The 27,236-nt window shown below is 54.4% G+C and overlaps 1 protein-coding gene and 1 long non-coding RNA gene across 8 annotated transcripts in view; one reads left to right on the forward strand and one right to left on the reverse strand.

Moving 5' to 3' along the window:
- The window catches only part of NAV1 (neuron navigator 1), a 308,029-nt gene that overhangs the window by 86,044 nt on the left and 194,749 nt on the right, over positions 1 to 27,236 (forward strand). For 5 of the 6 annotated variants that reach the window (XM_048827106.2, XM_048827108.2, XM_048827103.2 and 2 more), the window contains exons 2-4: positions 757 to 1,574; positions 4,845 to 4,948; positions 26,441 to 27,184. In XM_048827106.2, the coding sequence (XP_048683063.2) occupies positions 775 to 1,574; positions 4,845 to 4,948; positions 26,441 to 27,184 (1,648 nt within the window). In that variant the 5' untranslated portion in view covers positions 757 to 774. The remainder of the gene's footprint in view (positions 1 to 756; positions 1,575 to 4,844; positions 4,949 to 26,440; positions 27,185 to 27,236) is intronic. The other variant, XM_048827109.2, reaches the window with a different exon arrangement.
- Positions 21,280 to 26,558, reverse strand: LOC125625254 (uncharacterized). 2 transcript variants are annotated; one of them, XR_012665693.1, is made up of 3 exons: positions 26,491 to 26,558; positions 23,136 to 23,852; positions 21,280 to 21,608 (listed from the first exon to the last, which is right to left on the reverse strand). It is a non-coding gene; the product is annotated as an uncharacterized LOC125625254 (long non-coding RNA). The 2 variants fall into 2 exon arrangements; XR_007353508.2 differs by lacking the exon at positions 26,491 to 26,558 and adding an exon at positions 25,770 to 26,093.

Consider the following 27,236-nt stretch of genomic DNA (forward strand, 5'->3'; position numbering starts at 1 on the left):
ATGTTTCTGAATGAAGTAACCCTCTTTTTAGTGCTTCCTGCTGATGTTTCCTGCTTCTGTCTAAGCCAGAAGCATCCCAGGTACAGCCCCTCTTGCAGTTGATTGGGATGGGCTTTTAGACCAGGGCCAGTGGTCTATCCTTGTGGGGATGGGGTAGGCAGGGCTGCTGAGCGATGCTGTCACTGCCATGAGATCGGATCCAGAGGGCAGCACTGGGGGTCCTGGCAAGTTGACTGCAGGGTCCTGTGTGTCGGAGGACACCCCTGTGCTCATGAGAGAAGCAGGGCCCCTGAGCCAGCTCCCCTCGGCTGGGCCAGCTCAGGGTCCCCAAGGAGCGGTGCCCTGTCTGTGATCATGCTCTCTCCGGGCTATAGCCAGGCAGAAACTACAGCCTGGATTCTGCAGTCAGTTCCCCAAGGTCCAAGCAGAGCTCCAAAAATACAGTCCCGGGGTAAAGGATCCGGGGTAAATGGCTGGGGCTGACAGGGACCCCATCCCCTCCAGCAGGGTGGGCTGGAGAGGGGGAGCCTATTATGCAGATCTTTAAGGGATCCTGAGGCCAAGGAAAGGATCCTGTTGCCAATGGGCAAGGTCACGGGTCTCCTCATTAGTCCAAACCCCAGCAGTTCCTCTGTTCCCCCTAGTCTGAGCACCACGCTGCCTGAGGGGCCCCTCTTGCACCCCGTCTAGGAGCATCTCCCCCATTTGCCCCCAAGCCCAGCCTTAATCTGCTCTGCTTTTCTCTTCCCTCCCCAGCCCGCAGACCCTCTGACGATGAATGGGACGGCCAACGTGAACGTGACTGGCCGGAGCCATTATGCGTCTGCTATCCCAGTGCCCCGCACCATGTCCCAGAGCAAGCTGCCCCCGAGGCAGAGCAGCTTGGGGGCCCCCCCTTCCCAGCGGGCGGCATCACCACGGCCGGGGAAGGCGCCAGGCTGCATTGGCAGTCCGGCAGCCAAAGGCTCCAAGCCCAAGAGCCTTTCTAAAGCCCCCGTGGAGGCCAGGCCTGGGCCAGAGACGGCAGAGGCGTCGGAGTGCAAAAGGGCCGACAGGGTGGAGTCTGGGCTCAGCCAGAGCACTAGGACTCCAGGCAGCAGCCCCCGGGGGGGGCCAAAGGCAACACCTCGAGCGACGGGGGCTCCGAAGAAGGCTCTGGTTCAAGGGACAGAGAGAGAGAAGGAGAGTCCGAAGCCCGGAGAGGCCTACAGCAGCCACGGCACCAAGAAGGGCTCAGGGAAGCCGAGTGGCGCTGCCGAGCTGGCCAAGACCCCTCACCTGCAGGGGAAGAGCCCGTCTCGCTTCAGCCTGTGCAGTGAGTCTGGGCTGCCCGGCGTCCCAGAAGGATCCAGTGCCAAGAGGCCCCAGAGCTGCCCGGTGAAAGGCCAGTGGGTGTCGGAAGCCCTCTGGAAAGGCAGCGGGGTGCCCAAGGCAGCCAGGGGTGAGGACAAGTCCCCGGGGATCTCACTGGGCACCAGCAGCCCCATGCAGAATAAGGAGCCGGCCATCAGCTTCTCCTCAGTCCCGCAGCAAAGTCACCCAGCCACTGCCACCGTGGCACCCTTCCACTACCGGTGAGTTCCCTGCCCAACAGTGTGCGGGGCACGGGGCTCCTCTGCGGGCAGGGGCATCTCATCTTCCCCTCCCCTGACTCTTCCCACCCCACACAAACCACGGGGCCATCTTCCCGTGCCCCTCATTGGCACTGGGAGCATTTGTGGGGGTAGGGTAGGCTAACACGATGGCGCTTGGGGGTGGCTTTCAGAGATCAACATGAGGAATGTGGGGCTCAGTCCGTGCACGGGGTGGGGGCTGGGCACACTCAGTGAGCGGTTGTGGGGGGAGGCAAACAGGGTGAGGGGTTGGGCAAATACAGAGGGGGGGCTGGGGTTGCTAACTGTCTAATTGCACAAACCCAAACATCCTTGCTCTGCCCTGCCACGCCCCTTGCCTGAGGTCCCACCCCCTCACTCCATCCTCCCTCCATCTGTCACTCGCTGTCCCCCACCCTCACTCACTTTTACCAGGCTGAGGCAGAGGGTTGGGGTGCGGAAGGGGGTGCGGGATCTGGGAGAGAGTTTGGTTGCGGGAGGGGGCTCAGGGCTGGGGCAGGGGGTTGGAGTGCGGGAGCGGGTGCAGGCTCTGGGAGGGAGTTTGGATGTGGGAGGGGGCTCAGGGCTGGGGCAGGGGGCTAGGGTGCAGGAGGGGGTGAGGGGTGCAGACTCTGGGATGGAGTTTGGGTGAGGGGGGCTCAGGGCTGGGGCAGGGGGTTGGGTGTAGGAGGGAGTTTGGGTTGTGGGCTCCAGCCGGGCAGCGCTTACCTCAGGCAACTCCTGAAAGCGACCGGCATGTCCAGCTCCTAGGCTCAGGGGCAGCCAGGTGGCTCTGCACCCTGCCCCTGCCTGCAGGCACCGCCCCTGCAACTCCCATTGGTCGAAGTTCCTGGCCAGTGGGAGCTGTGGAGTCAGTGCCCAGGGCAGGGATGGCACGCAGAGGCTCCCTGGCTGTCCCTGTGCCTAGGAGCTAGACAGATGTGCCGACCCCTTCCAGGAGCTGCGCAGAGCCAGGGCAGGCAGGGAGCCTGCCTTAGCCCCATTGTGCTGCCAACCAGACGTTTAGGGACCTAAAATCTCCCAGGTTGGCTTCTGTAGCCACCGGGAGATCGAGGCCCATTCCGGGAGACTCCCGACCAATCCAGGAGGGTTGGCAACCCTAGGGGGGCCCAGAGTCGTGGTGGGGATTGGAGGTGGGGTGGGGGTTGGGTGCACACAGTGAGTGGGCAGGGTGGGGGTTGGGCATGTACAGTCGTGGGGGGGTTGGGCTGGGCACGGACAGTGAGGGGCCCTGGGGGGCTGCTGCTGCTGGTCACCCCTGTCATTCTCACGCTCTGCCTGCCACAATCGTGCCTCAAGTCTTGGTGGTTGAAAGCAGGGGGGAGCAGGTCTGAAAGCAGGGGGAGCCTCTGTCCTGCCCTGCTGGAGGGGAGAGAACTGTGCTCCTGGAAGCATCCCTCCCCCACCCCCCGCCGTGGTGTCGATCCCAGCCACGCTCGCAGGAGCCATGCACCGAACTGTATCCCATAACAGCTGCACGCGAGGGACGGTCCCACAGGCTCCTGGGGGTGGGGAGGGGGGCGGCGTCCAGCTGGGCAGCATCAGAGGAGCTCGGATGAGTCTTTGTGGCTGGGTCTGTCCTGTGTGGTTAAACAGCTGGATCCTTCCCACGCTTCCCAGCGGCCCACATTGTTTCAGCTCCCCATTCGATACTCCCTGCCCCCTTAGCCGGTGCAGTCAGACCTAGCCCCTAAGCACCGGAGGCCCATGCTGATGTGTCTAGCCTCTGTGGATGCAGAGAAAAGGTTGATAATGTGGCCTGCCAGTGACCCTGGCAGCAATGCCAGAGTCTGCAGGGAGCCTGAGCCAATGGCTCTGAGGTCTGTGAACCGCAGCAGGCATCTCCAAACGGTGTGAACTCCCAGGGCTCCACCAGCTTCCACGCAAGCTTGGGGCTCTGTGTGGGGAAAGCAAGAGTGCAGCACTGGGAGGGGAGAGGGCTCCCTGCCACTGCCAAGCCAAACTGCGGGGCGAGGCCCCAGGGTGGTGCCATGGACAGCTGTCTGGGAACACAGCGATCCCCTGTGGAACAGAGAATTCCCCTGGGAAAAGCCTGCCCGGGCTGAGTGGCTGAACAAGACACTGGGGTAGGAAGTGTGGAGCAACTTGGAGCAAACCCCTGAGCCCTGTGTGATCTACCCATCCAACCGGGTGTAAATCAGGAGTAACTCCACAGGGTTTGATTCCTCTCTCACTCACTCTGGTGTAAATCAGGAGTAACCCCTGTGGAGCTAGTGGCAGTTACACTGGTCTCAGTAAGAGAAGCACCCGACCCAAGCCCTGATCTCTTTAGACCCATAAGCATCACATCACTGACCTCACAGAAGGAACGAGGATCCGACACGTGTTTAAACACCCCCAAACCACTGGGATGGGTTCCCTAGGGAGGTGGTGGAATCTCCTTCCTTAGAGGTTTCTAAGGTCAGGCTTGACAAAGCCCTGGCTGGGATGATTTAGTTGGGGTTGGACTAAATACCTCCTGAGGTCCCTTCCAACCCTGATCTTCTAGGATTCTATGAATCCTTAGTGAGTCCCAGGCCCATTTCCAAATCCAAAGGCCATGAGGAGGGCCAGATGGGCTCCCTGCTGGCATCAGATCATAGAATCATAGAATATCAGGGTTGGAAGGACCTCAGGAGGTCATCTAGTCCAATCCCCTGCTCAAAGCAGGACCAATCCCCCAATTTTTGCCCCAGATCCCTAAATAGCCCCCTCAAGGATTGAACTCACAACCCTGGGTTTAGCAGGCCAATGCTCAAACCTCTGAGCTATCCCTCCCCCCAGCCAGGAGAGGCAGCCTGGCAACCAGCTGTGCCCTCTGCTGCCTCCTTGACTCACCCTTTCTGTCATGGTCCCCTCCGGCTGTGGGGCCCGGATCTTCTGGCTTCCCCTGTCACTGCTACTGGAAGTGGGGCCGGTTGAGTCTGCGGCCCGGCAGCCCAATGAGCTTTCAGTCCCCAAATGGCTGGGGAACGAACCCCTACCCCAAGGGACTACGCTGCATCTCCAGGGCCCTGCTTTTCATGCATGCGTGACAGTAGACCTCTTGGCCAACGCCTTGAACCAGGGATCTCCAGAGCTAAAAGTAGCAGCTGTCACAGCTTGAGCTAAACAGCCCAGACGTCCTGCTTGAGGGCTGTAACAGATTCATCCCCTGTGGAGAGGGGGACCTGTAACACATTCACTGGGGGTCACACATGCCCTGACCCTAACTCCTTTCTCCGTCTCCAGGCTGCAGGGAGACAGGGAGAAGAGTGAATTCTCCCAGGAGGAGCGCGTGTGTGAGGAACCGACTAGCCCTGCAGACGGGCCTGAGCTGGGCTTCCCAGGCTTGGGTGAGTCAAGCTAGGATTCACTCCTCTGGGGATTGGGGTCGGGGGCAGCACGTGGGACCTGAGCAAACAGCTCCGTCACCGGGCGAGGGGGCTGGGAAGGAAGGAGCCAGCAGCTGTATTTTAGGGTAACGGACTGACTAATAGCTGGCTCGGCCGAATCTGGCCCTCGGCAAGGCCTGGTTGAACACTGAGGTTGCTGCACTCAGTGGCCAGGGGCAGCGGGATGCGGCTGGTCTGCTCTTGTGGCGTAATGAGAGACACCGGGTAATTAGCTCAAAAGGAGGCAGGCCGTCAGCACGCCATTGCCTGCGGCCGCGTGCCAGGTCTGCTGGGGCGCTCAAGGAGCGCTGGCTGCAGGCCGTGGTGGGGAGCGCTCGTCGTTGCCTGGGGATGCTACAGCAGAGCTCATGTACTCCCACCGGTTGTGCTAAGTGGTTTTTCTGAACCGGGTCCAGATGTCAGTGGGGTTTCTACAGGGGCCTGGGGTCTAGGTCTGCCACGGGGGGAGAGGCTGCAGGGAGCCCTGCTGGGCCTTTGTGACCAGGATGGGCTGCAGCCAGGCTCCAGGGCCTGATCCTCCACCAGTGCAGAATGAATGTAAAACGCTGCCAAGCCAGCAGGGTAGCTGGTATGACCAATGCCCACAGTCCTGAATGCCAGGGGCAGGGAGCGTTAGCACCAGTAGGCACTCCGCAGGGCCATATCCACGTCCCTTGCCTCTTCAGCACCTGCTAGCGGCTGGGGGAAGACGTGCAAGCTAGGTCTGACCCTGCCGCCATAGCTGTCAAAGACAAAACTTGTGCTGGCCTCAATGGGAGTTGGAACGCCACCTAGAGCCATGCTGCCTGCTTCTGTCTCATACTGGGGAAAGGCTCCTGTGATTGCTGCTGGTCCGTGCCCCTCTGCGCTCCCCACAGTGCCACCGGTGCTCTGGAAGGCACACGATGACAACGCGGCTGTATCTCTCTTGCCTGTCAGCTTGGCATCGCTTTGGCACGTGGACAGGTCTTGTGGAGGGAGAAGGAGCAGACGCTGCTCTCACCTATACTCGGGGACTCTTTTTTTTATTTTAACAGAGTGACGCTGGATTTACTCTGGTGTAAAGCCGGACAGGAATCTGGCCCTGCAATTCCAGTGTGTCACATCAGTTCCGCTCATGGTCAGGGAACTGATCAGCCCCTCCGGAGCTAGCTACCTCCTCTGCCTTTCGCTCACGTCCATTTCACTCCCGCCCTGAGTTATCACCACGCGGCCTGAGGTGGCTGCCAGACCGTTTGTCGGTGGGGAGGAGGTCTGCCCAGCCACCCCAGGCCAGGCGGCGTATTTACCACACCCTTTGATCGTGGGGGCAGGAAAGATGGTTTGCACTGGTTGAAATCTACCCCAGACTTGGACCCCACCCAGTCTGAACAGGAGAGTTTGATTCATTTTTTCAATAATGGTGCAGGGGCTCAAGGCTTCTGGGTTTCAGCCAGTGACAGCTGTGAAATGACCGCTCGCTTGCCAGCCCGTTTGAGCCGGCAGTGCTGGATTTCTGGGTAAACCTGAACTCGTCAGATGTGTGGCCTGATCTCAAGACCAAAGGGGTTTGGGCATGTTCAGAAAAGGATCAGAACCCTGGGGCCCTGCCCTGACCTGAACCATTTGGGGCGGAAAGGTAGAGTGGCGTAGAGTGTTTGAACATGCTGGCGTAGAGTGTTTGAACATTAGGGTGGAGCGGTCTTATCTCCCAGAAGGAGGGAATAGGAATTGAGGAGATGCTGCCTCCGACCCAGGTTTGGGCCCTGAATATAAGCATGCTTTTATCTCTGGGTGCCCATCCCTTGGGAGAACCTAATCAGAAATCAGAGTCATGCTTCTGAGTTGGGCTCCCCCACTGGTCTGATCTCAGAAGCCATGTGATGTACGGGACTGAACTCACGGCTGGAAACTGCAGGACTTCTAATCCCAGTTCTGTCACTGACCATTGTGTGACCTTGAACAAGTCACAGCTCCTCTCTGTGCCTCTGTTTACCCTTTGGCAGAATATGGGACTATGGCAGGCGTTAGCAGAGGTGGCACTGTTACACATATCCTCCAAGTAATTTTTCTGAATGTGCGAGTAAGTTTTTAGTGTTGGAAGAAATGCTAGTGTTATTACTTTTAGGTTGGTCAAGGTTCTGCGTACAGGGAGCTACGTGAGTGGCAGGAAACTTTTCTCTCTGTCATGGGCTCTGTTTGGAGTCAATTTGTGAGGCTCCTTGGGAACTGGTCATTCGTGCTGGGCTGAGATTCCTGGAAGAAGGGATTGCTCTCCGTGCTGTTTGACCCCCTCTGTTCCAGGACTGGTGTTTGTGTGAATAAAGCAAGTCACACTTAGGAGATACTCAGACTCTGCATCACTGATCTCTCCTCTACTGGGAAGCTGACCTGTGGGGCCCCAGAACACTGCCCACTGCTCAGCTGAGGAGTGACACTGGGGTGAGAGCGGGATAGTGATGTCAGAAAGAGGCCCTGATATTATTATTTCTAATTAATAATTTCTATTATTTATTATTTCTAAGGACCTCAACTGAGGCACCATGGTGCAGAGCACTGTACAGACAAATAGTACACAGGCAGCCGCTGCCCCAGGGAGCTCACAATGCAGGATTTAGACAGTACCAAGAGAAGGAACAAACAAGACCAACCTTGCAGGGGTATGTGTGGGGTAGTATAAAGCCCGCAGTGATCTGAGACCCCATCTCCTCCTAGCACTGCAGCTGCAGTGCAAGCAGAAGAGGCCCTCAACCTGGAATCCCTCTTGATTTAAACAGAAAGGGGAAGCTGGCAGGCTGTTTGTGAGAGCCCCTTAACTCTGCCCCTCACGTCCTCTTTCACAAGCCATCCAGATGTGCTGGAAGGTGCCTCATTTTCCTGAGGCGCGTGGGGAAGGAGTGGCTAGGCATGGAGCTTTGGAGGAGTGCATTGGTGGGCAGCTATAAGCAGCCAATGCAGGGAGAGGCAGGTTATTATGGAGCAGATATTTGATAGACTCTACTCCCAGTCGGGCACAGAAAGAAGTGGCCAGCTTTTCAGAGGGGCTGCGAGCCCTGGGTGCTGAGTGCTGGTGAAAATCTAGCCAATCAGGTGTAAATCAGGAGTAACTCCACAGGGTTTGATTCTGGCCTTTAACTGGGTGCCTAAACGGGCACTGAGGGAGTCTAAAATGAGGGCCTGGTTGCAGGAGGTGAGTGCTTGGCACTCTGACCCTGCATGCACAATGGACAATGGTGCTGACATTTATAATGCCTGGCTGAATCTCGTAAATGTGCCCAGAGCAGAGCAGTAGCATCCAGCACTCTGCAGTGTTATCTCCCCAACGTGTTAAATAGCCATGATATTTCTACCAACGGTCCGCTGAGAATATCCGTCCACCCACCCACCCGCCCACCGCTCAGCATACTTTGTCTGTGCTCCTCTGTTGTTTGCAGTGTTTCTGTAGCTGTGTTGGGCCCAGGATATTAGAGAGACGAGGTGGGTGAGGTAATAAGTTTTGTTGGACCAACTTCTGTCGGTGAAAGAGACGCTTTCGAGTCACACCGAGCTCTGTGTAAACTTGGAAACTCATCTCTTTCACCAAGGGAAGTTGGTCCAATAAAACGTGTTACCTCACTCCCTTATCTCTCTATTTTCCTAGCTCCTTGGCTACATATCTGTCTGTCTGCCTGTCCTGCTAGCTATTAGTATCGTCTTTGTCTGTCTGCCGTTCTCTGCCTGTCTGTCCTCCTAGATCTTAGTATACTGGTCTTCCCAGCTATCCGGCAGGGTTACCTGACTGAAGTGGCCTCTGCATAGAAATGTACAGGGTGGAGGCATCGATCTGTGACCTTGTTTGCTTTCATGATAGGAACTGGATTCCATTATACCATCAGTTCTGGGAAACTCCTTGTATCTCTCTAGGAGCCTGGTAAGGAGTGTGGCTCTTTGGCTAAAGGGACTGTGAATGGGGCCTTCGGACAGAATCCGCCTACTCTGGGTTTGTGCCCAAACTCACCCTGCTCCCTGAGACTGGCTCTGTTAACAAGGTACCTCCCACTAGCATGGCTCCAGCCTCTCTCCCCAGGTGTGGCTGATTTCCTGGAGATGCTGCCTTGGGATGCCCCAGCCCCAGGAATGAAGGGCAGTGGGGGGTTAATGTTTCAGCAGCCCTGACTGTGCTTGGTTCCAAGAGACTCCTGCAAGGTGCTGAATGACCTCCACATCCAATGAAGCCAATCATAGAATCATACAATATCAGGGTTGGAAGGGACCTCAGGAGGTCATCTAGTCCAACCCCCTGCTCAAAGCAGGACCAACCCCAACTAAATCATCCCAGCCAGGGCTTTGTCAAGTCTGACCTTAAAAACCTCAAAGGAAGGAGATTCCACCACCTCCCTAGGTAACCCATTCCAGTGCTTCACAACCCTTCTAGTGAAAAAGTTTTTCCTAATATCCAACCTAAACCTCCCTCACTGCAATTTGAGACCATTACTCCTCGTTCTGTCATCTGCTACCACTGAGAACAGTCGAGATCCATCCTCTTTGGAACCCCCTTTCAGGTAGTTGAAAGCAACTATCAAATCCCCCCTCATTCTTCTCTTCCGCAGACTAAATAACCCAGTTCCCTCAGCCTCTCCTCATAACTCATGTCTTCCAGTCCCCCAATAATTTTTGTTGCCCTCCGCTGGACGCTTTCCAATTTTTCCACATCCTTCTTGTAGTGTGGGGCCCAAAACTGGACACAGTACTCCAGATGAGGCCTCACCAATGCCGAATGGAGGGGAATGATCACGTCCCTCAATCTGCTGGCAATGCCCCTACTTATACAGCCCAAGTGCAGTTAGCCTTCTTGGCAACAAGGGCACACTGTTGACTCATATCCAGCTTCTCGTCCACTGTAACCCCTAGGTCCTTTTCCACAGAACTGCTGCCTAGCCATTCGGTCCCTAGTCTGTAGCGGTGCATGGGATTCTTCGATCCTAAGTGAAGGACTCTGCACTTGTCCTTGTTGAACCTCATCAGATTTCTTTTGGCCCAATCCTCCAATTTGTCTAGGGCCATCTGTATCCTATCCCTACCCTCCAGCATATCTACCTCTCCTCCCAGTTTAGTGTCATCTGCAAACTTGCTGAGGGTGCAATCCACACCATCCTCCAGATCATTCATGAAGATATTGAACAAAACCGGCCCCAGGACAGACCCTTGGGGCACTCCACTTGATATCGATAGGCTGCCAACTAGACATGGAGCCTTTGATCACTACCCGTTGAGCCCGATGATCTAGCCAGCTTTCTATCCAACTTATAGTCCATTCATCCAGCCCATACTTCTTTAACTTGCTGGCAAGAATACTGTGGGAGACCGTATCAAAAACTTTGCTAAAGTCAAGGAACAACACGTCCACCACTTTCCTTTCATCCACAGAGCCAGTTATCTCATCATAGAAGGCAATTAGATTAGTCAGGCATGACTTGCCCTTGGTGAATCCATGCTGACTGTTCCTGATCACTTTCCTCTCCTCTAAGTGCTTCAGAATTGATTCCTTGAGGACCTGCTCCATGATTTTTCCAGGGACTGAGGTGAGGCTGACTGGCCTGTAGTTCCCAGGATCCTCCTTCTTCCCTTTTTTAAAGATGGGCACTACATTAGCTTTTTTCCAGTCGTCCGGGACCTCCCCCAATCACCATGAGTTTTCAAAGATAACGGCCAATGGCTCTGCAATCCCATCTGCCAACTCCTTTAGCACTCTCGGATGCAATGCATCCATCCCCATGGACTTGTTCTCTTCCAGCTTTTCTAAATAGTCCCGAACCACTTCTTTCTTCCCAGAGGGCTGGTCGCCTCCTCCCCATGCTGTGCTGCCCAGTGCAGTAGTCTGGGAGCTGACCTTGTTCGTGAAGACAGAGGCAAAAAAAGCATTGAGTACGTTAGCTTTTTCCATATCCTCTGTCACTAGGTTGCCTCCCTCATTCAGTAAGGAGCCCACACTTTCCTTGACTTTCTTCTTGTTGCTAAATACCTGAAGAAACCCTTCTTGTTACTCTTCACATCTCTTGCTAGCTGCAACTCCAGGTGTGATTTGGCCTTCCTGATTTCACTCCTGCATGCCTGGAGAGGAGGGTGCTGTGCAGCTGCCAGGATCGGGCCCTTACACTGAGCTTGGCGCCTGGTTATCAGCTGGATGGGTTGGACAGTGTCCAGTCAGTCCCATAACCCTGCTTCCAGCTCCAATGCAACGAGGGACAATGGGATTGGCTGAACCTTACCCCTCTTGGAAAGGTGGTCCAGGGTGTTTCAGAGGAGAACTCTGCAGCTCCAAGCAAAGCTGGGCAGGTGCTGCTCCTTGGCAGGCAGAGAGCAGGGCTCTGTTCCTGACTCCCCAGCTGATTCAACGTGTGACCTTGAGCAATGTGTGACCTTTCCCTCTCCCTGCCTCAGTTTCCCCAGCTGTCACATGGGAGCCCGTGATACTGATCCCTCTGTAAATCTCTGTGAGGTCCTTGGGCTCAGCATGCGCTGGGAGCAGGGAGAAGAGTGGGCGAGGGTCAGGCTGGCCGTTTCAGTTCTGGAAACCCCAAAGGAAGCATTTGGAGAGGAGCCGGGTCAGAGATAGCACTAGGCAGTGGGGGTTCTGGCAAGTGGGCTCTAGTGTTGCACTGATCTGCTTCAGTAGCCCAGAGCTCTGAGTGCTTAACACCAGGAGGAAAAGCTGGTGTCGGGTGTGCTCAAGCTAGCTGGGTTGGTCTGGGCATCTCATTCATATGGACGGCTGGAGAATAGGCAAGGCCACATCTTGTGGCCAGCTAAAGCAAGGCAACCATTCTCATGGTGGCCCCTATGTACAATATAGAGACACGCTGAAGTCAAACTTGAAAGCCTCTCAGGTTCACCCGAGCGACTGGGAAGCGCCAGCCCACAACGCAGCAAGGTGGCGGCAGATTTGTCACGTGGCCGTGGCCCGCTTTGAAGCAAGGCGCCTTACCGCTTGGTGTGAAGAACGTGAACCGTGCAAAGCCAGGAAAGCGCAGCCTGCGATGGTGGTGGATGAACAGGCCTGGCCCACGTGTAACCGCGCTGGCGGTTCTCGCACTGGTCTGATGCATGAGAGACATGAGACTCCATCATCATCCTCGCCACTCGGGCAACGAGCCTGTACCACCACCCGCGCTGCGATGTCCGAACGGCTACTTTGAGTGCCTGCCTGCGCTGGGACCAGCTGCACTGTAGACATCCCCTTGGTAGTCAGAGGAGAGCTTGTGCTCTTCCCTATTGCAGTGGGGAAGAGCCATATACCCTGCCATGAGCGTGCCAAGATTCAGGCTAGGGCCCCACAACATCTCTTCAATCCCTGGCTAACAACTGAACCCCCAGCGGCGGCTTGGCCAGCCAGGTCATTGCAAGCATGGGCATTCCCCTGCCGGGCTACACAGCACCTGCCCAGTAGCTGGTCACTTGGAGACAGGTTTCTTCCATCCCTGGACGCTGAAGGTTGGATTCTCAGATGAGGAGAGTGATGGGAGGGAAAGTAGCTCTAAGCTGGCCAGCAACAAGAACAGAAACTAGAGCAACCTAAGGGCTGCTCTAAATTCTGCTGGCTGCCCCAGAGAGCACTGGGCTGACGCAGAGCACCAGAGTGCTGTGTGCTCTATCCCTCCCCACCACACCATGCACATACACTAGCCTATAGCCAAGCCAGCATGGGTGGGGTGAACGGCCAGGCTGGTGGGATTAAGGAATGTCCAGTCCCGCTAGCATGCAGAATGGGCCGAGGAGCAGCAGTGAAGGGAACTCCTGGAAAGCAGGTGCCATTCAGTGCCGGAATTAGCCACAGCTGGGCCAAGCACATGAATCCACATCAGAGCCTAGAGAAAGAGGGGCCAACTCACACAGTGTAAGAGGATTACAGCCCCATTAGGGGATTCTGCCCTAATTTGCCTGCATGGCCATGAAGCGAATGGGGGATAGTGATTGGCTCAGTGGATGCAGCCCAGACACCGCTGCAGTGGAGATTAAATACAGAGAAATACTTTTGTTTACATACGGGTACGTTTCCCCTAAGCTGGCCCTAAGAAGCTCATGCCCCATGTCTGGCTCTATGGGCAAATCCTGAGGCTGTCATCCAGGTCAAACTCTCACTGACTTCCATGGGGCTTAGCCCAGTAAGGCCTGGGAGGGAATGCAAGAATCAGGGGGTGTGGATTTGTGAGAGAGAATGACAAGGCGTCGGATTGCCATGGATTTGTGGTATCTTATTACTCAGCAACACAGCTGGTCAAATCCTGCAAAGCCCATGTGCACAACTGGGCATTCAAGTTCTAATCAGCTGTTCAGTGCAGACAGGGCCGTGCCCCTTTCCTCTTTGCTGTCCGCAAACAGCTGTGCAAGGTGGGTTTTGTTTGGCTGCGTGTCGAAGAGCCGACTGCTGTTTGGGTGCCCCTCCCCGTGGCCCCAAGGGCCCCCACTCTGTGCTCATCAGCATTTGTTATTCTCCTGTTTAAAAAAGTGTTGCTCAGCCAATCAGGGAGCAGAAGCCATAACCTTGGGACTTAAATGGCCAAGCACCTACGGGAATGGTGCCTGCCAGCAGGGGGTGCACTTTAAGGAAAACCCCGGCACTGCTAAAGTTGCTGCTCCCTCATCAAGGAGCAGCTGGGCTGGTTGTGACTCTGGTTCCCTCCCGGTTCTGTGGCTTCTCTTTGCTACGAGTCTCTGCAATCGCCAAGCTGCGGGAAGCTTGTTCCACGTGAAGCACCTGGCCTGCCCCATCCCTGCCTCACTCCTTACTGTTGCTGGGTCACTGACCAGCTGTGAGCTGGGACATGTCAGCTCCGTCACTTCCTTAGTCCGACCAAGGTTGGAGGGCCTTGAATACGTGTGACAGCCACCACCCCAGGGACTGAACCAGAGACCCCGAGAGCTAAAGTCTTGAGCTGTTACCACTCTTTTGCTCTATGCTGTAACAATTCCCATCCGCTGCAGCTCAGTCACGGGGACACCCAGAATGAACACATCCCCTTGGGTCACATGGGTGCCTTTGAGGTGCCTGGCATGTGGTTCTGCCTCTGGAAAACCCACATCTACCTGGCCATTCACTTCTGGTGCATTATGTGCCACTTTCCTGCCCTCGCCCGTCTGACCCTCTGTTCCAGAAATGGCTGCTTGGCTCGGGGGATCCTCCCCTGCCCACAATGATTAGGTCACCAACATCCAGCCGATGAGGCAATGGGGCTAAAGTAACTAAGGGAGTTGTGTGGCAAGGCATAGACTTCTAACAGGTCATCAGCTTAGCCTCGGTCTCCAGTCTGATTTCTCCAAGGACTGGGAGTGCCCTGAGTTCTGATCCTGTCTCTGCCACTGACTGGGTCTGTGACTTTGAGCAAGTTGAGTTCCTTCTGCGAGCCTCACTTTCCCCATTTGTAACATGACACCCCGCTTTATGATCTACAGCTGGGAAGCCCCATGTAAAAGTTAAGGATTGGTCCCCATTGCCCCCCTCCAGCCCTCAATTCTGCAGCTCCTCCAGAAGAATCCCAGATACTCCCTCTCAGTCAAAGTGCTTTAGAATCTGGGCATCTGGTCCTGCCCCACGGACATCGCTGAGATTGGTAGCAGGGCTACAACTGACTCACCACTGCACTTGTGGGGCGGTGAGAGGCCTTTAAGGGACATGGAGCCTTCAAGGGCCATGCCTGACAGAATCATGGCTTTTAAGGCCAGAAGGGACCATTCTGATCATCCAGTCTGACCTCCTGTATAGCACAGGCCAGAGAATTTCATCCAGCTACTTCTGCACAGAGAGAGCATAGGTTTTTAAGGCGTTGGCTTAAAGAGCCTCTCTGTGCCTCAGTTTCCCCTTCCCTTCACCTCCCTTGCCCATTTAGACTGTAAGCTCTTTGGGGCAGGTGCTGTGTCTCTGCAGGGTCTGACCCAATGGGCTCTGGTCCTGTCCCTGCCTTTCTGCTGTCTCTCGGTCCTTATGGCCACGTGAGGCTGGGAGCCCATTGTGGGCAAATCCCAGAGCCAGCAGGGCCCAGCTGTTCCCAGCCCTCAGCCTGCCTGGGAAAATAGAAACCCCTCTCTTCCAGCTGCAGCCCATCTCCAGGTGCTAGGGAGGGTGTTTAATTCACCAAGCCCGTGTGAAAATGACAGCCTCTTTCTGGGAACGGCTCCTCCTGGCCCCTCAGCCTCATGGGTGTAATGCTATCCGGCCTGGCGGAGCTCTGAGTTCGGGCTGAGAGCGCAGATTTGTCATGGGGCCTGCTCAGGAGGCAGCGGTGGCATGGGAACCGAACGAAGGGACACAGGCTCGCAATGCTGGAGCAGCTCCGGCATTGACAGCAGGGCTCTCTGCCCCCAGTGGATCAGCAGACCCCTGGCTCGCCAGGGCTGTCACTCCAGTCCCATGCTCAAGCATAGAATCATAGAATCATAGAATATAAGGGTTGGAAGGGACCCCAGAAGGTCATCTAGTCCAACCCCCTGCTCGAAGCAGGACCAATTCCCAGTTAAATCATCCCAGCCAGGGCTTTGTCAAGCCTGACCTTAAAAACCTCTAAGGAAGGAGATTCTACCACCTCCCTAGGTAACGCATTCCAGTGTTTCACCACCCTCTTAGTGAAAAAGTTTTTCCTAATATCCAATCTAAACCTCCCCCACTGCAGCTTGAGACCATTACTCCTCGTACTGTCATCTGATACCATTGAGAACAGTCTAGAGCCATCCTCTTTGGAACCCCCTTTCAGGTAGTTGAAAGCAGCTATCAAATCCCCCCTCATTCTTCTCTTCTGCAGGCTAAACAATCCCAGCTCCCTCAGCCTCTCCTCATAACTCATGTGTTCCAGACCCCTAATCATTTTTGTTGCCCTTCGCTGGACTCTCTCCAATTTATCCACATCCTTCTTGAAGTGTGGGGCCCAAAACTGGACACAGTACTCCAGATGAGGCCTCACCAATGTCGAATAGAGGGGAACGATCACGTCCCTCGATCTGCTCGCTATGCCCCTACTTATACATCCCAAAATGCCATTGGCCTTCTTGGCAACAAGGGCACACTGCTGACTCATATCCAGCTTCTCGTCCACTGTCACCCCTAGGTCCTTTTCCGCAGAACTGCTGCCTAGCCATTCGGTCCCTAGTCTGTAGCTGTGCATTGGGTTCTTCCGTCCTAAGTGCAGGACCCTGCACTTATCCTTATTGAACCTCATCAGATTTCTTTTGGCCCAATCCTCCAATTTGTCTAGGTCCTTCTGTATCCTATCCCTCCCCTCCAGCGTATCTACCTCTCCTCCCAGTTTAGTATCATCCGCAAAAGCACCTAACGCCCTTAGATCTCTGCAGGTCAGCAGCCCTTCTGAGCTGGGATTCGGCAATGTCCATTAGAACCGCACTCAGCTGTGGTGCTTAGAGTGAAAAATAGACCCCGCAGATCCTGGGGCTCCTGCTGGGGGAGGGGATTTATCTTGCTGGGGTGATGTGGGGCCGTTTCTTTCCCATCACAAGCTCTCCCCACAGGTAAACTTCTCCTTGCTCTGATTTAGCACAGTTGCTGGGCCATTGCATGGGAGCGGGGGGGGAGGTTACAAACCCATTCCAGCATGGCCAAGTGGTGAGGGTGCTCAACTGGGATATGGGAGACCTATACCCCTGCTTTGCCTGACTCAGAGTAGGGGCTTGCACTTGGGTCAGCCAAATTATCTAACCACTCAGCTTTTGAAGGTGTTCTACTTGCTATAAATAATTAAATCTATTCAGTGGCTTACGGAGACACTGATGCTCTAGCCTAGTGGTTAGGGCACTCACGTGGGAGACCCAGGTTCGATTGTACTCTGAACCTGGCACCGCCAGGATTTGAACCTGGGTCTTGGTGAGTGCTCTCACCGCTGGGCTTTTGGCTATACTGGGGTGGGTCTGTCTCTCTCTGGCTTTGACCAGAAATTCCATCCTGGATCTGAGGAAACTTTCATCGAATTGGAGACATTTCTGTGAAAAGGTTCAGTTTGGACAACTCAGCGTTTCCCACCCCTTCCGAGCGGCTCCGTTTAACAATCTTCAAAAGGCAATCAGTGCAGGCGAGACCAGTGATGATGTCCTGTAGGCCATCCCCAACCATCTCCATGTCCCGTCAGCCTCCCCACCTCATACCCACCACCTCCCGCACTCTGGCCCTCCACAAAATAAGGAGATTTAGGGTCAAATTTTCAGAAGTGCCTAAATGACTCATTTCCAAAGGGATCCAGATGCCTGGAGAGGCAAAGATTTTCAAAAGCCTCTAAGCAAGTTCAGTGCCTAAATCCCATTGGCTATGCTGATCCCAGTGCTTTGTTGGGAGATGATAAAGCCCCTTAGCAAGTCACATCCTGCTGCAGCCAAGATTAAACTCCCCTTGCCAGCCCCTTTGCTGTTAAATGGAAAGAAGAATACAGCAACATTGTCTCTTTCCTCCTCTAATGACTTGATTGGATTCCAACAATCTATTATACATGCTCAAGCGCTGGGCACCGCTCGGTTTCTCCTCTGTCTTCCCCTCCTTTCAGTTTTTCTTTGAGCTCCAGGAATGACCCATTGCTAGAAGGATGCAGAGAGAGAGCAGAGAATTTAATGTTGCAAGCAAGACACAGCCAATGGGCTCCCCGTACAGCATTATATCCGGGTTGAGGGTCACTAGGAGAAAATCACTGCTGAATTAATCTCCTCCATGCAGAAGCCACTGTGTGCAATATTTGCTTGGCATCTTCGGCCCCTTCCAATCTGATGGTTGATTCCACGTTTACAAAGTCATTCTTCAATGAACCATTCACAGACATTTATTCCAGCTCATTGTATTTTGCAGGCTCTGTGCTGCCAGGGATACAGTGAGAGGTTGGAGGGGGGAGAGGGAGGGAAATCTAGTTACCTCATTTCTTAGAGGAATAATCAGACCCCCCCCCCAAAAAAAAATCCCTTTGCAAATTGGTCTTACAAATGCTCCAGATCTCTCTGGGTTGTTATTTTATTGACCGATACTGGGATGGCTGTTGCCACGGCAGCAAGGAGCTGGCTCTGCCGTGGAGGATGGTGGGATACTCCGGGGATGTGCAGAGAATATAAAAAGAAAGGGAGAGAAGAGAAAAGGGAGAGGTTCATTTAGGGAGCGTCTGAAACTTCTCTAGCTGAAATGGTTCTTTAAAGGGACAGAACTCAGTCTAAGTCCCAATGGAAGTCCTATTACAGATCTCTCGTTTTTGAGGCACGACAGGTCCCTTCGGCGAGCTGGTCTGGACAGTGTTCATATTACAGGGCGTCAGAGGTCACAGGTGCCTGTCTGACATGGACTCAGCCCATGCAGCCACATTTTCAAAGCGGGCCTCTGATTTTTGGGAGCCTCAGTTTTGGGGTGCCTCAGGTTGGGCCCCCCCGAAAAGGGAGATGTACAAAATCAGCTAAAGTGATGATGGCCCATTTGCAAATGATTGACTTGAGACCTATTGGTAGCAAATTAGCAGGTGAGCATGCAAACATGGTGAAAGCAAGGAGCGAGCCTCACAGACTGGCCTTGGCTTATTTGCCTTAGCCTGGTGTGAACTACTGATGCTCCTCTTGGATGCTCTGCCAGTACGTATCCTGCAGTACGGTTTGCAAAAGTAATAAACTTTCCAGCTAAGGAGACACCCTACTGGACCGTCACTGCTGTGCTGAGCAATGAGGCGGGGCTGCTGGGTTTTGGGTGTGCGAGTTATAGGGGAGCAGATTAGCAAGGTGCAAATGAGCCTGCTAGACCCTGCTCTGGGATTCAAGTCTGCACAGCTGGATTTGGGGCTGACAGCAGAGGAAGAGACAGCTCAGGTGCTGGATTTCTGGCATCAACTTTTTGCTTTCTATTCTGATTCTTTGACAATTATGGCGGCATAGGGCAGGCTCGGCTCGGGTGCAAAAGGTCCATAGCGTTTTACTAGTTTCCCCACAAGCGCCCTGGGCAGGGGGGTCCCTAAAACAGTCTCAGCAAGCCCCTTAGGCAGTGCCTTTTGTCCTAAATTCTATGACTCTGGGAATCACAAGCAGCCCAGCCTGGGTCAATCATCCTTTTCTAGTTATCCAACAAAAAAATAGTCCCAAAACAAATGCACTAGTCCTGGGTTAGGCCTACTCCTTCAGCAGGGCTCTGACAGTCTGCAAAAGTCCTGGGCTATCCCTATTCAGGGAGCAAAGAATAGGCAGTCTGTTCTCCTCTGGGTCAGCCAACAACTGATCTGGCCCTCCATTATCTGACAGAGAGTGCAGGTGTAGCGGGGAGGGGCTGAGTCAGCCACAGCAGCTTCGTCACCCTCGCCGGCTTGGTGCAGGGTTGGGTACCCCATCCCAGCAGCTGATTGTTAGTTTGTGTCTAGCCCATTGATACAGCGGCTGCCACAGACAATCAATACAGATAAAAGTGCCTGGCTGTGTGAAGCTGCTAATTAAGGGATATGGGTGCCCCAAATTAATGGGAATTGGGCATCCAAATCCCCTAGGCATCTGACAGTCTCATCCTAAAGAGTCAACCAAAAAGTGTTGCAGCTAATGGGGGGAAATTCTGTCTTAGACCTTGTCCTGACAGATAAAGAGGGGCTCATCACAGACCTAAACGTTAATGGTAGCTCAGGTTTCAGAGGAGCAGCCGTGTCAGTCTGTATCCGCAGAAAGAACAGGAGGACTTGTGGCACCTTAGAGACTGACACATTTATTTGAGCATGAGCTTTCATGAGCTACAGCTCACTTCATCGGATGCATGCAGTGGAAAATACAGTGGGAGGATTTATATACACAGAGAACATGAAACAATGGGCGTTACCATACACACCATAACGAGAGTGATCAGGTAAGGTGAGCTATTACCAGCAGGAGAGCGGGGGGGGGGGGAGAAGGGGGACCTTTTGTAGTGATAATCAAGGTGGGCCATTTCCAGCAGTTGACAAGAACGTGAGGAACGGGGGTGGGGAGGAATAAACATGGGGAAATAGTTTTACTTTGTGTAATGACCCATCCACTCCCAGTCTTTATTATTTTTCTCCCATGTTTATTCCCCCTCCCCCCCACTGTTCCTCACACTTTCTTGTCAACTGCTGGAAATGGCCCACCTTGATTATCACTACAAAAGGGTCCATCCCCCGTCCCCCCCACCCGCTCTCCTGCTAGTAATAGCTCACCTTACCTGATCACTCTCGTTACAGTGTGTATGGTAACACCCACTGTTTCATGTTCTCTGTGTATATAAATCTCCCCACTGTATTTTCCACTGCATGCATCCGATGAAGTGAGCTGTAGCTCACGAAAGCTTATGCTCAAATAAATTTGTTAGTCTCTAAGGTGCCACAAGTCCTCCTTTTCTTTTTAATGGTAGCTTAGTTACAAGTGATCATGACTTGATCACATTTATCATGTGCAAGCAGAATAAAGTCCAGACTGGTAATCTATCTATCTATCTATCTATAGATATATATACACACCCGGTGCTTTAATAGGGACAATTTCACAGAGCTGAAAACAATTATGAGTCAAATCAGCTAAAAGGAAGAATATAACCAGAAGAATGTGAATGATCATTGGGACTCATTTCAAAACTAGATGCCCCAAAAAGCCCACAATTGTGCCCATAGGATTAATCCCATAACCTAGGAAGCAGGCTGTGCTCGTTAAAAAAAACAACTTGTTTGGTTTAGAGGGGAATTGAAAGCAGCTATATATATATATATATATATAACAAATGGAAGAAGAGTGAAGTTGACAGTAATTAATATAAATCAGAAGTTAGGAATTGTAGAAAATTGATAAGGGAAGCCAGGGGGCACAAGGCAAAATCTATGGACAGCAGTGTTGAGAACAAAAAGAATCCTGACAGTGTTATTGGTCCATTACTAGATGGTAAATGATTACTAAATGGTAGAATGATCAATAATAGTGCAGAAAGGGTGTTCAATAAATATTTCTGTTCTGTTTGGGGAAAAACAGGTAATGTGGTCTCATCATGTGATGATAACACTCCTTCCATTCCACTAGTATCTCTGGAGGATGTTAAACAGAAGCTACTGAAGACAGACATTTTAAAATTAGCAGATCCAGATAATTTGCATCCAAGAGTTTAAAAAGAGTTGGCTGAGGAACTCATTGGACAGTTAATGTTGATTTTCAGTAAGTCTTGCAGCACTGGAGAAGTTCCAGAAGACTGAAAGAAATTTAATTTTGTTCTAATTTTTAAAAGGGTAGATGGGATGACCCGGGTAATAGTAGTTCTGTCAGCCCGACATCGATCCAGGGCAAGATAATGGAGTGGTTAATGTGGGACTCAATTAATAATGAACTAAAGGAGGATAATATAATTAATGCAAATCAACGTGAGTTTATGAAAAACAGATCATGTCAAAGTAACTTGATATCTTTTTTTGATGAGATTACAAGTTTGGTTGATAAAGGTAATAGTGTTGATGTAATATGCTTAGATTTCTGTAAGGTCTATGACTTGGTAGTGCACAACATTTGGATTAAAAAGGTAGAACAATATAACATTAAATGGATTAAAAACTGGGTAATGGGTAGGTTTCAACTTGTAACTGGAAATGGGGACTCGTCATCAAGTAGATGTGTTTCCAGTGGGGTCCTGCAGGGGTCGGTTCTTGGCCCTTTGCTATTTAACATCTTTATCGATGACCTGGAAGAAAACATAAAATCATTATTTATAAATTTTGCAGATGACACAAAAATTGGGGGAGTGTTAAATAATGAAGAGGACAGGTCACTGATTCAGAGTGATCTGGATCGCTTGGTAAATTGGGTGCAAACAAGCAATATATGTTTTATTATGGCCAAATGTCAATGTATACCTCTAGGACCAAAGAACGCAGGCCGTACTTTCAGGATGGGGGACTCTACCCTGGGAAGCAGTGACTCAGAAACAGATTTGGGGATGATGGTGGATAATCAGCTGAACAGGAGCTCCCAGTATGATGCTGTGACCAAAAGAGCAAATGCCACCCTGGGATGCACAGGAATCTCAAGTAGGAGCAGAGAAGTTATTTTACCTATTTGGCACTGGTGTGCCCATTGCTGGAAGGCTGTGTCCATTTCTGGTGCCCACAATTCAAGGAGGATGTTGATAAAGTGGAGAAGGTTCAGAGAGAGCCATGACAATGATTAAAGAATTAGAAAACCTGCCTTTTAGTGATAGACTCCAGGAGCTCAATCTATTTAGCATAACTAAGAGAATGCAAAGGGGTGACTTGATCACAGTTTATAAGTATCTACATGGGGAGCAAATATTCAATAATGGGCTTCTCAGTCTAACAGAGGAAGGTCTAACACTATCCAATGGCTGGAAGTTGAAGCAAGACAAATTCAGACTGGAAATAAGGTGTAAATTGTTAACAGGGAGGGTAATTAACCACTGGAACAATTTACCAAGGGTCGTGGTGGATTCTCCATCACTGGCAATTTTTAAATCAAAACAAGATGTGTTTTCTAAAAGCTCTTCTCTAGGAATGATTCTGGGGAAGTTCTGTGGCCTGTGTCATACAGGAGGTCAGCCTGGATGATCACAGTGGTCCCTTCTGCCCTTAGAATCTATGAGCCAGACCAGATGCCTGGGACAGAGCCAACCCAGAAACTAGCAATAAGGCTGAAGCACGGCCCAGATCCTCTTGGCCTCACTCATTAAAGTAACTTCCTTGGATGGGCAGCTAAGGGAGATGGAAGAGACTTGCCCAACGCCACCCAGTGAGCCAGTGCCAGGATGAGAACTCAGGTCCTGACTCCCAGGCCTGTGCTCCAATCCCTAGGAGACATTGCTTCCCCAAGGAGATCTGCTCCCCAACTTGTCTCAGTCCCTGTTTCCTGTGATTCCCAGTGTCTAAGGGCCTGATCTTCCCGTCACAGGGAGTTTTGCCTAAGAAGGGACTGCAGAATTGGGTCCCAAGGAGCTTTGGTCTGTCTGCAGGAGTTTTCTCTGCTTTTCCAAGTCTCCTCCCTCTCCCTTATCTCTATAGCATAGTAATGTGCCCTAATGCAATATATTTCGTTGGTTGCCATGGAATCCTGTGTGAGGTCACCACATAGAATTAATTCCCCCCTCCTAAGGGAAGGGTAATTAACAAAAAATGATGATAACCAGAACCCACTTCCCCCTTTGCCCTTAATTCCCTTGGAATATTAGAGATGGGCAGACAGATTCACGCAGACCCACCTTCCACAGGGGTGTCAGAGGCTGCTGGAGTCTTGTGAGTCTGGCTCCTTGCTTTGGCCTGCCTGCTGCCAGGATTTTGCCTTCGATCCCAGAGGTGCCACACCTGCACCCGCAGCTCTCAGGGCCCAGCGTGGCATTGCAGTGATAGGGATCTGATCCAGCTGGAGTCGTTCCATTGACTTCAATGCGCTTTGGCTCTGATCGGAGGTGCCCGTCTTCAGCTGGCTCGCTGCTTTCACGTCCCCTGAGCAGGTGCCCACAGGTAGCCATGTGGGGGCGGGGGAGCTGGACGTGCTGTCTGGAGCTCTGAGGCCAGCTGAGTCACTCTCAAACACATGGTATTGCAGCTAGCGCGGGAGACTGGGCAGGCAGGACTCCTGGGTTCTCTTTCTGACTCTTCCACCTACTCTAACTGTGTAAGTTGGAGCAAGTTGTGTCACCTCCTTTCCCCCATGCCACAAAATGGGTTTAACAATCCCCACCTTCCAGAGAGTGGGGTCAGGACTCTGAGACCTGGAGAGAGCTGCTGGGGGACTCCTGAGGACAGGGCAGCAGGTAGGACCAGTGCAGAGATGGTGACAGGCAGACACTAAACATGGCCCCTGGCGAGATGAGCCTGCCCCTCATGGGGCGTACCTACAGGGTCAGGCAGATTGGGCAGTGCTGAGGATGGAGAGCCGTGGTGATAAAGTGGAGCAGATACCACAGGGACAGGCGCTGTATAAAAACAGATGGAAATTATGAGCACGCTGCGCCGATCCAGCCTGTCTCCTGAACTCCATCCCGCAGTGCGGGGCTTGGCATGTAGGAACTGCCCCAGAGCCCCTGGTCCCCGCATTGTGGGATAGGAGACACTGACTGTGCCGGCAGGACAGCTGTAAGGTGTGCTATGGGTTCGGTTCAACCCAGTGCTGAGGGCTGGGCCCCCTCCTTCCTTCCCGCTGACCCCCAGGGAACAGAGGATGATTAGCACCTTGCACCATCCAGCTCCACCCATGTGGACATGCCAGAGTAGCCTTGCTTTCCGGGCGTCCTAGACTGCTGCAAGGACAAACCACTCCATGATCCTGCTGCAACCGGGCCTGGGCACAGGGAAGGTCTCTGGGCCCCTCAGGCTTCTGGTTGGACATTCCCTCCAAACTTTCCCAAACCTACAGGAGCAGGGACCTCAGTACAGAGCCTCTGCAGGGTCATTGCTGTGACTAAGTGGGCCAGACATTGGAGGGTGGGGTGGACCATGGGGAGGCTCCAAGTCATTGTCTGTCCATGTGAAATGAACAGGCCTGCTCCGTGTTATCTTGGCTGGGTTTGGAGCAGGCTTGGCTGGCCACAACCCAGCCTCGCAATGAGTCAGGAGCAGAGCCGAGAGGTAACTTCCTCCAATAGGCGTTTGCTCTTGGGATGTCTGCTGACTTCCAGAGGGCCTCAGTCCTCACGGCCTTTGCTTTGTGTTCCTGGGCTGGGCCTCTGCCTTCCCCTCGGCACCCATGGGTGTCTCTGCTTCTCCTCACTGCCCACGGGTGTCTCTGCTTCTCCTCACTGCCCACGGGTGTCTCTGCTTCTCCTCAGTACCCATGGGTGGCTCTGCTTCCCCTCAGCACCCATGGGTGGCTCTGCTTCCCCTCAGCACCCATGGGTGGCTCTGCTTCCCCTCAGCACCCATGGGAGTCCCAGCTTCTCACTGCCCACAGGTATCTCTGCTTCTCCTCAGCACCCATGGGTGTCTCTGCTTCTCCTCAGCACCCACGGGTGGCTCTGCTTCTTCTCATCACCCATGGGTGGCTCTGCTTCTCCTCAACACCCACGGGCGGCTTTGCTTCTCCTCACTGCCCATGCGTGGCTCTGCTTCTCCTCAGCAACTACGGGTGGCTCCGGTTCTCAGCACCCACGGGTGGCCACTTCTCCTCATCATTGCTTGGTGGCTTGGCTTCTCCTCAGCCCACGCAGGAGTCTCCTCTTCCCCTCAGCTCTGCCTCTCTGGAGCACCCATGGACAGCTCTGCTTCCCCTCAGCACCCATGCGGCATCCCCTTCCTGTCCACTGAGTCCGGCTTTTCTTTATACAGTCCTGAGCTAGCCCTAGTGACAGGGCCTGGGCATTTCTGTGTGGGCAGCCTGAGCAGACGCTTCCCACCCCATTGCCTATTTGCCACCCTCACCCTGGTGCTGCCCTTTCCTCAGCCCCTTCAGCAGCGTCTCTGCTCCCAGCCCCCGGCACCAAGGGCACAGAAATTCCAAACCCCGCTCTTTAGGGGGGTGCCGGCTTCAAGCCCTGTGTGCCAGGACATCCTGGTAAAGGGGCACTGGGGTCAGGACTCCATCCCGGCCTCTGACACACTGTGGTGCCACACGGGGAAAGTCACCGAATAGGTTTGTGACTCAGTTCCCCTCCCCCCCCCCGTAAGGGGATAATGATGCGCCCTGCCTCACAGGGCTACTGAGCGCTTTAAGAGAACACAGTCAGGCTGCTGCTTTTGAACCCTGTTTCCCGACCCTGCTCCTTTGAGACCCAGGGGTGGGGCGAGCAGCCCCCCAAGAAGGGGTCTGGAAGAAGGCTTTTTCCTGGCTGCCTTCTGTGGATCTGGGAGTGGCCGGCCCACGCCACCCCCGAGCCCCAGCTGCGCCCCCCACTCACACGTCGAGCGAAAGCCTTGGAACCGCTGGGGGAGCCGGGACACGCCCGGGGCCCGACGGAGCGGGGCTCAGGGTTGGCCCCTCGCTTCCTTCCGAGCGCATCCTACTGGGGAGCACAGTGCCCTGGACAGGGGGTGGCAGAGGCGCACGTGGGGCCAGGCTCCCGAGGCCGCCCCTGGGTGCAGCAGATCCTTTGCAAGCCGGCCGTGCGCTCCGGCTGCCCGTGGGAACGCAGGCGACCCAGGGCAGGGACCGCGCCGGGCTGTCGGGCGGGGTGTGTGGGTTGAAGCCACGCCTCGCTTTTGCGGGGAGAGGGGCGAGGCGGGGCGCTGGCTCCTCCTGGGCTCTTTAGGGAACCAGCCCGCATCCCCCGCCAGCCCCTGCGCACACCCGGGCGCGCAGCCTCCCCTCCCCGAGCGCTGGAAATAGAAGGCGGCCCTGCCCGCCTCCCCTCCCCTGGCTGGCTGAGCATCGCCGGCAGGCGGCGGAGGGGGAGGGCCCTTCTTGCGGGCCCGGACCTTCCGCCGGGTCTCAGTCTGCCGGCGGCGCGGCGCGGCGCAGCGCGGAGGGGCTGCAGCGGAGCGCGCTGGGCTGGGCTGGGCAGCCCCGTGGTCTCACCGCCTCTCTCTCTCTCTTCTCTCCCCGCTCCGTGCTCCCCTCTCCCCCTCGCAGCAGCCGGCGTGTTAAATGGTTTCAGCGCAGGCGGGATGCTTGGCACCAACCTCAAAAGCCTGGAGCTCAGCGGCGAGGGGCCGGAGGAGCTGAAGGGCTACCGGAAAGGGGCCGAGGGCAAGGGCGGCGGCATGATGCCCAAGCGGCCCAAAGCGCCCGGGGCGCACGAGCTGCGGGTCTTCAAGTCGGGCAGCGTGGAGAGCCGGCTGCCGCCCGGCCCCAGCCTGCGCAAGCAGAAGTCCCTCACCAACCTGGCCTTCCTCACCGACGCCGAGAAGAAGATGCAGCTCTACGAGCCCCGCTGGAGCGACGACATGGCCAAGGCGGCCAAGGGGGGCGGGCGCGGGGGGCTGAAAGCCAAGGAAGCCCCGCTCATGTCCAAGAGCCTCTCCAAGTCGGAGCACTCCCTCTTCCAAGCCAGGCTCGCCCCCGGCCTGGCCAAGCCGCCGCTGGCCCCACTCCCGTCCAGCCTCGGCAAGCCCAGCCGCATCCCCCGCGGGCCCTACGCGGAGGTGAAGCCCCTGAGCACGGCGCCCGAGGCCGGCGGGGTGGAGGACAGCAAATCCGACGACGAGATCCTCTCCAGCAAAGCCAAGGGCCGGGAGAAGCCGCAGCAGCAGCCGGCGCCGGCGCCCGGCCCGGCGGGGAAGGGGCAGGAGGAGCGAGCCTACCTGAAGGTGGACCCGGAGCTCGTGGTGACGGTGCTGGGGGACCTGGAGCAGCTGCTCTTCAGCCAGATGCTGGGTGAGTCCCGTCCCCGCGCCCCCCACCCGTTACCGGCGGCGAGTCAACTCCG

The sequence above is a fragment of the Caretta caretta genome, chromosome 21 (genome assembly GCF_965140235.1).
Source record: "Caretta caretta isolate rCarCar2 chromosome 21, rCarCar1.hap1, whole genome shotgun sequence".
Taxonomy (NCBI): Eukaryota; Metazoa; Chordata; order Testudines; family Cheloniidae; genus Caretta; species Caretta caretta.